Source organism: Amyelois transitella, chromosome 8 (genome assembly GCF_032362555.1).
Source record: "Amyelois transitella isolate CPQ chromosome 8, ilAmyTran1.1, whole genome shotgun sequence".
NCBI lineage: Eukaryota > Metazoa > Arthropoda > Insecta > Lepidoptera > Pyralidae > Amyelois > Amyelois transitella.
In genome coordinates, this window is record NC_083511.1 from 11,925,074 (window position 1) to 11,933,720 (window position 8,647).

General features: G+C 37.7%; 1 protein-coding gene across 2 annotated transcripts; it reads right to left on the minus strand.

Annotated features, from left to right (window-relative positions):
* Positions 1 to 380: 380 nt before the first annotated feature.
* On the minus strand, positions 381 to 8,643 carry LOC106134116 (zinc finger C4H2 domain-containing protein). 2 transcript variants are annotated; one of them, XM_060945332.1, is made up of 5 exons: positions 8,483 to 8,643; positions 7,445 to 7,616; positions 5,497 to 5,675; positions 4,202 to 4,288; positions 381 to 977 (listed from the first exon to the last, which is right to left on the minus strand). In XM_060945332.1, exons 1-5 carry the CDS (start codon positions 8,539 to 8,541, stop codon positions 851 to 853), a joined length of 624 nt encoding a protein of 207 aa, XP_060801315.1. In that variant the 5' UTR covers positions 8,542 to 8,643; the 3' UTR covers positions 381 to 850. The 2 variants fall into 2 exon arrangements, with proteins under 2 accessions (XP_060801315.1, XP_013189537.1); XM_013334083.2 differs by having other exon boundaries at positions 4,163 to 4,288.
* Positions 8,644 to 8,647: the final 4 nt, after the last annotated feature.

The following is an 8,647-nucleotide window of genomic DNA, read 5'->3' on the forward strand; positions in this document are numbered from 1 at the left end:
AACTACCAGATAGACTTAAAAACATTATTTTTTAATCAGAGATTATTCAAACAGCTCCCGCCGGTTGAAACATTTTGTGGCTGAGTTTTTTACTGACTAAGTAAAGGACTAATCCCCATCAAATACTAAGCTTTTAATATAAAATAGGAATTAGATATTTAGCTTAATTACACATGAAAATACTTAGATGACATGTTAGACATATTTTATTGTGAATCCGAAATTTAAAAATAATAATATGTTTTTGTTAGTGTAATTTAAAATGATATTTTGTTGTTTACATACATATTATCTTTATACATTACATGGTACGTCTAAAACAATATGGCACGGGTAAACATCCTACTAATAGAAAGTAAGTCAGGTTGTCAGTATGGATGTTTGTTACTCTTTCACGCAAAAACTACTGAACCGATAACGATGAAATTTGGTATGTAGGTAGCTGAAGATCCAGAATAACACAAAGGCTACTTTTTATCCCGGAGTTCCCGCGGGATTGATTGTTACGTTATGATAGGGTTTTAAAGCGGACGAAGTCGCGGGCGGCCTCTAGTTAATAATATAAATAAAATATTGGATTTCAAACAGTGATACATACAATGACTCAATCAATACACATCAGTTGCTCGAGTTTAAACAATTGAATGAATAACATTACATTTGCGATGATTCATTGTTTGGTCAATGGAATACAGGTCACAAACTTATTATTTGTTACTCAGCTGTTGTCGTAAGAAAGGAATTTCTAATTTGTATTTGTGCCGGACTGACAACAATTAACTTTTCGCATCTAACCAAATTAAAACATTACAAACTATATAATGCGAGTGCGCTCTATCTCTCCACGTGACTATTTCTTCTTGGGCTTCTTGGGGTTCCTCGAGCGGCTTTTGGCCTTGCAGAGCGGGCAGATGGGCGCGTTGCGGTGGATCTGCTGGTGGCACGACAGGCACGACTTCATGGGCGGCGGCTGCTGTCTGCGGGGGGAACATTACAATAGAATACAATAGATTTATTTTCAAAATTGGATACAAGGTATCACTTATTGACACATCACATCACTTAAATCTAATTATAACTACTACCGCTTCCAAAGTGCATGTGCAGAAGAAGCGGCGGAACAAACTACACTGCAGCATTTACGTACACATTCAATTATTACTCTATTTACATACATATATACATACATATAATCACGTCTATATCCCTTGCGGGGTAGACAGAGCCAGCAGTCTTGTAAAGACTGATAGGCCACGTTCAGCTATTTGGCTTTAAGATAGGATTGAGATTCAAATAGTGACAGGTTGCTAGACCTTCGCCTAAAAGAAGAATCCCAAGTTTGTAAGCCTACCCCTTAGTCGGCTTTTACGACATCCATGGGAAAGAGATGGAGTGGTCTTATTCCTTTTTGTATTGGTGCCGGGAACCACATACATACATAAAGTTATTCAATAATTGTTTAACTTGTCCCGTATATATTTATTTATTTATAAAGTCGTGTGCCGTGTGGTTCCTAGCACCCATAAAAAAAGAATAGGACCACTCCATCCCTTTCTCGTGGATGTTGTAAAAGGCGACTATGGGATAGGCCTTTAAACTTGGGATTCTTCTTTTAGGCGATGAATCTCAATTCTATCAGTAAGCCAAACAGCTGAATGTGGCCTATCAGTATTTTCAAGGCTGTTGGCTCTGTCTACCGCGCAAGGGATATTTTTTTTTTTTTTTTTGGACAAATTACACTGATTGAGTTAGCCTCGAAGTAAGTTCGAAACTTGTGTTACGAGATACTAACTCAACGATACTATATTTTATAATAAATACTTATATAAATAAACATCCAAGACCCAGGACAATCAGAAAAAGTTCTTTTCTCATCATGCCTTGACCGGGATTCGAACCCGGGACCTCCGGTGTCACAGACAAGCGTACTACCGCTGAGCCACAGAGGCCGTCCATATAGGATATATGTATAATATGTATGTATTTATAAAATCACATCTACTTCACTTGCGGGGGAGACAGACAAAAGTCTTGAAAAGACTGAAAGGCCACGTTCAGCTATTTGGCTTTATGATGAAATTGAGGTTCAAATAGGTTGCTGGCCCATCGCTTACAATAGGAATACAAAGTTTATAAGCCTATCCCTTAGTCGCCTATTACGACATCCATGGGAAAGATATGTTGTGGTTATATTCTAAAGTGCAGGAAACCACACGGCACTACTCTATTTACACTGCAATCAGTTTTTTTTATCTTTATAAAGTTTTGTGCAAATTGATATAATGCCCGTTCGTTAGGACTGCTAAATGCAGAATTTTCTTTAATAAGAATGTATTTATTTGTGTAAGTCTCGAAATTACTTCGAGGCTTAATCAGTTTGTGTAATATGTCCCGTACATTCCTACATACATATGGTCACGACTATATCCCTTGCGGGGTAGACAAAGCCAACAGTCTTGAAAAGACTTAATGGCCACTTTCAGCTATTTGGCTTAATGATAGAATTGAGATTCAAATAGTGACAGGTTGCTAGCCCGTCGCCTAAAAAAGAATCCCAGGTTTGTAAGCCTATCCCTTAGTCGTCTTTTACGGCATCCATGGGAAAGAGATGGAGTGGTCCTATTCTTTTTTGTATTGGTGCCGGGAACCACACGGCACATGTCCCGTATATATTAATATTTTCCCATGTATGTGATAATATTCTTACAACAAACGTCCACCCAAAAAAATTCAAAATTACAGAACATGTGATATAACTTCTAGCGGTGAAAATCTGTTTAATAAGTTTCTCGCAGGACTAAAGTTTTCTAAGGAACCGTAGACGCCATGTTGGATAACTGTACCAACCATTAGAGCCACGATAAATTTATACACAAGAAATCACTATGAGTAAAAGTACAGAATGTCATAAAATCCTGCCGAAATACTATCGCTGTCCCGTTTTGCGTTATAATATAAAGCGAAACAGCGATAGTTATCGCGGATAGTTTTGACTGGAGCCGTTCATAACATACATATGTTTATACTTTTATATCTCTTGTGGGGTAGACAGAGCCAACAGTATTGACAAAGACTGATAGGCCACGTTCAGCTATTTGGCTTTAAGATAGAATTGAGATTCAAATAGTGACAGGTTGCTAGCCCATCGCCTAAAAGAATCCCAAATTTATAAGCCTATCCCTTACTCGCCTTTTACGACATCCATGGGAACGAGATGGAGTGGTGGTTCCCGGCACCAATATAAAAAAGTATAGGACATACTTTTTTATATTGGTGCCGGGAACCACACGGCACTGGTCATAATAGACTGTTTTATTATATTTTTATTTAATAAAATTAAAAAAAAATTATTTTAATAAAATAAAAATAAAATAAAACAGGTTATTCTGGTACAATTTTGACTATTGTAATAACTAAAGTGTTAAAAATTATTTGTTAAAGCCAAAACAAAATTAAACATGATCACATAAAAGTTACAAATAAATTAGGTAACTAAAAGTAAAATTAACAGGACTGTAAATGTTTGTTTCAGACATTTGTAAAAAACAAACATTTATTAGTAAAGGACTCATCGAGGTTAGTGCTTCAGCTAACAAGGCGTAGTGTGTTAAAGAAATAATTAAGTGAGTGGGGGTTCACATTTTGGATATCATAAATTTTGAAAAAGTGAACCTCTTTTCCATCACACCATAATACCCAGAAACTCTTGCATAAGAACTGGTATTGTTGGGAATTATTGGTTTTAAAATGAAACCGGATAAAACTGGTATTTTCGGAACCAGTACCAAGCTCTGCTCTTGTCTTGTCCAAGTTAAGGACTGTTAGGTTTAAAATTATAATTTCTGAAGTATTCATTCATATAATCCCTTGTGGGGTAGACAGAGTCAGTTGTCTTGAAAGACTGACAGGCCACGTTGAGCTGTTAGGCTTAATAAATGATAATTGAGATTCAAATAGTGACAGGTTGCTAACCCGTCGTCTATAAGATTCTCAAATTTATAAGTTTGTGACTTAGTCGCCTTTTATGACATCCATGGGAGTGGTCCTATTATTTTTTTATATTTTTGCTGAGAACCACACGGCCCAGTAATCTGAAGCATCAACCACAAAAAGTGAGGATAAGGAACGGGACAAAAGAAATAAGAAGCGAACAAAATCGAACCTCAGCGAGACGGTAAGGAAATCTTGTTCTATTGCAGACCTGAACGCGGGCGGCGGCGGCGGCTTGCGGGGCGCCGGCGGCGGCAGCGGCGCGCCGCGCGGCCCGCCGGGCAGCGCCGGGAAGCGGCTGCAACGCGGACACACATACAGGGTGACTTTTAATTCAACTGCATAAATTTAACTGTTAAGTGTTCTCATCTAAAGGATATTTAAAGACGTTAATAGAAAAATATCAGTTCATATTTCAGAAAGTACGAAAATAAAGTAAAAGTATCAAAATCCACGATCCTAAATACGTCATATCACCCCGGCCGGCGGCGGAAAAGCGACGCGTAAGATTCAGAGGTCAACGACACAATTCATGTCTATAGCCAAAAATTCAAAATTTTTATTCATTATTACAGGATACTTCGTATCGCTTAATAATTGTCAAAACAACAACAATTGTCAAATTGTTTAACAACATTGGTTGACGTCAAATAAATTACTTAAAACTGAGTTTACTGCCGCTTCCAAGGCGTCAGTGCAGAAGAAGCGGTAACAAACTACACTGCATCATTTTCTTCAACAACGTCATCTTCACAATCAATCAATTAAACTTAAGATAGATGCCCTAGCGGGGCACACATGGGCCTCGCAGGCCACATTCAGCTGTGTGGCTTAATGACGTAATTGAGATTCAAATAGTAACAGGTTGCAAGCACATCGCCTACAATGATCAAAAGTTTATTAGCGTTTACGACATCCATAGGAAAGGGATGGAGTGGTACTAATCTTAACAGAGATTTAGCAATAATTTAGCATGCACCTATGTTTGTAAGGAATGACATGTAATGGAATGGAAACCTGTCAACACTTAAAGATTACCCGAAACTCCTGAAAAACTAAACGTTAAATTCTGTTCAATAACTTAATATGTATTTCAGACATAAACTTAAAAGTTATACAAAATGCTAGAGTAACATACAAAAGAACATACATACATACATAAAATCACGCCTCTTTCCCGGAGGGGTAGGCAGAGACTACATCTTTCCACTTGCCACGATCTCTGCATACTTCCTTCGCTTCATCCACATTCATAACTCTCTTCATGCAAGCTCGGCGGTTTCGGGTACTTTTGACCTGACCCTTTACCAGGACGTCCTTAATTTGATCAAGATATGTTCATCTAGGTCTTCCCAAAATACATACATACATAAAATCACGCCTCTTTCCCGGAGGGGTAGGCAGAGACTACCTCTGCATACTTCCTTCGCTTCATCCACAAAATACAAATAAAACTTATAATACAAAAGAAGACTGAACAAATAAGTTTGTAAGTACAGCACTCACTCCGGGGTGATGGGCGAGCCCTCCTCCTCGTGCAGGTCGGGCAGCCGCTCCAGCCCCAGGCACTGCCGCCGCAGCAGGTCCACCTCCGCCTTCAGCGGCCGGTAGTCCTCGTGCAGACGCGATGCGTTCGACAGCTTGCGGGTCATGCTCTCCTCAGTCTGCTTTATGACTGTCTCCATCTGAAATTGTTATTCGTCACCTTTAATAGATAGAAAGCTATCATTAAGCTGAAAAACTGAACGTGGACATTCGACCGTTCTATCATTAAGCTGAATAGCTGAACGTGGACATTCAGTCTTTTCAAGACTGTTGGCTCTGTACCCCACAAGGGATATAGACGTGACCGTATGTATGTATGTACCTTATTACTTGTGCCGTGTGGTTCCCGGCACCAATAAAAAAAAGAATAGGACCACTCCATCTCGTTCCCATGGATGTCGTAAAAGGCGACTAAGGGATAGGCTTATAAACTTGGGATTCTTCTTTTAGGCGATGGGCTAGCAACCCGTCACTATTTGAATCTCAATTCTATCATTAAGCCAAATAGCTGAACGTGGCCATTCAGTCTTTTCGAGGCTGTTGGCTCTGTCTACCCCGCAAGGGATATAGACGTGACCGTATGTATGTATGTACCTTATTACTTGAGTGGCAAGATGAGTGGACTTGTTCACAAACATTGAGAAGGCATATTATGTCTCATCATCTCTCTCTTTCTATCATTTCCAATAGTCATAGGCAAAAAAAAAATGGGAAATAGATAAAAACATACATGAAGGAAATGCTGCAGTGCAGTTTGTTACCGCTTCTTCTGCACTAACGTTTTGGAAGCGACAGTAAAGTTAGTTTTTAATAAATTTTTCCAATGTAAACCAATGCTGTGAAACAAAAAGGTATGACAATTTTAAAGTGATGTTTGAAATGTCCCATAATGATGAATAAAAAATTTGAGAACAGGAAGAATGCCCTGTGGTGTAATATCAGATCAAATCAGATCAGTTCAAATCTATGATCTTGATTCATACAGATAATTTTACTTGCTTCTCTCCTCTCATATTTGTGTTTATACATTTCAAAGTAAATCTTTGAATAATGATAATTTTTAATTGAATAGTTTATTTTTTAATCACAGAGCCACAAAAACCTAACAAACTTCTAAGAAAAATCTTTAAAATTATGTACATACATGTAAACATTCAGTTGTAAACCTTTTCTCCCAAAATAACAAGATCCCGGTAACAATGTAATGCACCATATGGGAGAACTCCGAAACATAAACAAACTAACTCAATGGCATCCCCCATTAAAGAGGGGACGGGTAAATAAACATTGTCTACCTCACACCTGCTTTTGGAATATCCATACTTCATTTTATACATTACACGCAGTATCCTCATACAGTTCAGAAGTACTTCTTAATGCTATGTGGGATATGTCTTGTCAAAATTAGTTTCGACAAAACGTATATAACACTAGAGGCCGCCCGCGACTTCGTCCGCATGGAAATCTTATAATAACGTAACAATCAATCCCAGGGGAATTCCGAGATAAAAGTAGCCTATGTGTTATTCTGAGTGTTCACCCACACACATACCAAATTTCATCGTTATCAGTTCACATACAAACAAACTTTCACATTTATAATATTAAGTAGGAAGTAGGATATAAGTGGTATTTAATGAATTTGTTTATAACACACCTCTTAATGACATTAATTACCCATAAAATAAATGATAAAGACTGTAACATACAATAAACCACACAGAATTCAACATAAAAGGGACAGGTGATGAATAATATAGGTATCAAACATGCATGTAATGTAACCATTATTTTATCTCAGATCACGGACTCACCTGCTCAGTGAACATGTTGTGTATGTGTTTAATAGCTGTATTATAAATAAATCCTATAATGCAATGTAAAAGTTTAAAATCAACATAATACTGACAGCATTAATATCTGCATGTATCTGCCGCAGCTCCTCTACGTGGCTCATCTTCTCCTGCTGCAGCAGCTCCATCTCGCGCTTGTACTGCTGCAGACAGCGGCCCTCCTGGTCTCCACTCCGGACCTCATTCAGGATGCTCCGCTTTAGCCGCTCCAGGGTAATTGTCTTGTTCCTGCACCAATTTTTCATCAAGTAAAGTCAAAATGTCCAAATCTCAATTTAAAGCTATATTGCTATATACAACATAAATACATATAATCACGTCCATATCACTTGCGGGGTAGACAGAGCCAACATTCTTAAAAAACTGATAGGCCACATTTAGCTGTTTATCTTAATGATAGAATTGAGATTCAAATAATGACAGGTTGCTAGTCTGTCGCCTAAAAGAAAAATCCCAAGTTTATAAGCCTATCCCTTAGTCGCCTTTTACGACATCTATGGGAGAGAGATGGGGTGGTCCTATTCTTTTTTTTCCAATGGTGCCGGAAACCACACGGCACACAACTACATTCATAATCATCACTCCCCTTTTCCAAGCAGATTGAAATAATCATAATTTTCATGCAACATTCTTTAAAAATATATAATTGTTATACTAATATGGTATTGTTGGCTCAAATAAATTGAGCAAAATTAATGCGCGATAAAGGGACGAGTGTCGAAAGGTTAAACTTTAGGACTGTTAAAGGAAATAAAACAACATTGGGACAGGTAGAGAGCATGGGGGAGTGTTTAATGTAAAACAAATATAATTTTAATTTGATCGCTGAAACAATCTGTTTCGCAAAGTCGAACAATAAAAACACTGCACTGGCAACAGTTAGAAGCTAACATGTTGTGGTTATGAACCGTTCTTTAATGTTAAAACACACTTTTTGTATTTAAGGGAATTATAAAGTATATTTACATCGTTCTTAAAGAAAGCTTCGTTGAGGCACTCTGAGTTTAGATAGTATGATCGGTGTCAAGTGTTTTATTGATCCGAGTCCACAGGTGCGAACAATTTTAAAATAAAGCTTGGATAAAATATCATACCGAATTTCTTTCATGGCTTCCAACTTGTGATAAATTTCTCGTTCGTTCTCAGCAGTCATGTCTTATTAACTTTTTGATTTTATATTGTTCTTTCAATAAATCAAACAAAAAATAAATCGAACAATATAAATCTTTCTTTCGCCGCCCGCTACTTGAAAATACTAG

Coding starts and splice junctions, on each gene's coding strand:
- LOC106134116 (XM_013334083.2), bottom strand. CDS start 8,541: ATGACTGCTGAGAACGAACGAGAAATTTATCACAAGTTGGAAGCCATG. Junction 5,676..7,444: donor TACATGCAGATATTAATGCT/GTCAGTATTATG, acceptor TAACAATTTCAG/ATGGAGACAGTCATAAAGCA. Junction 978..4,162: donor TTCCTTACCGTCTCGCTGAG/GTTCGATTTTGT, acceptor TTCCCCCCGCAG/ACAGCAGCCGCCGCCCATGA.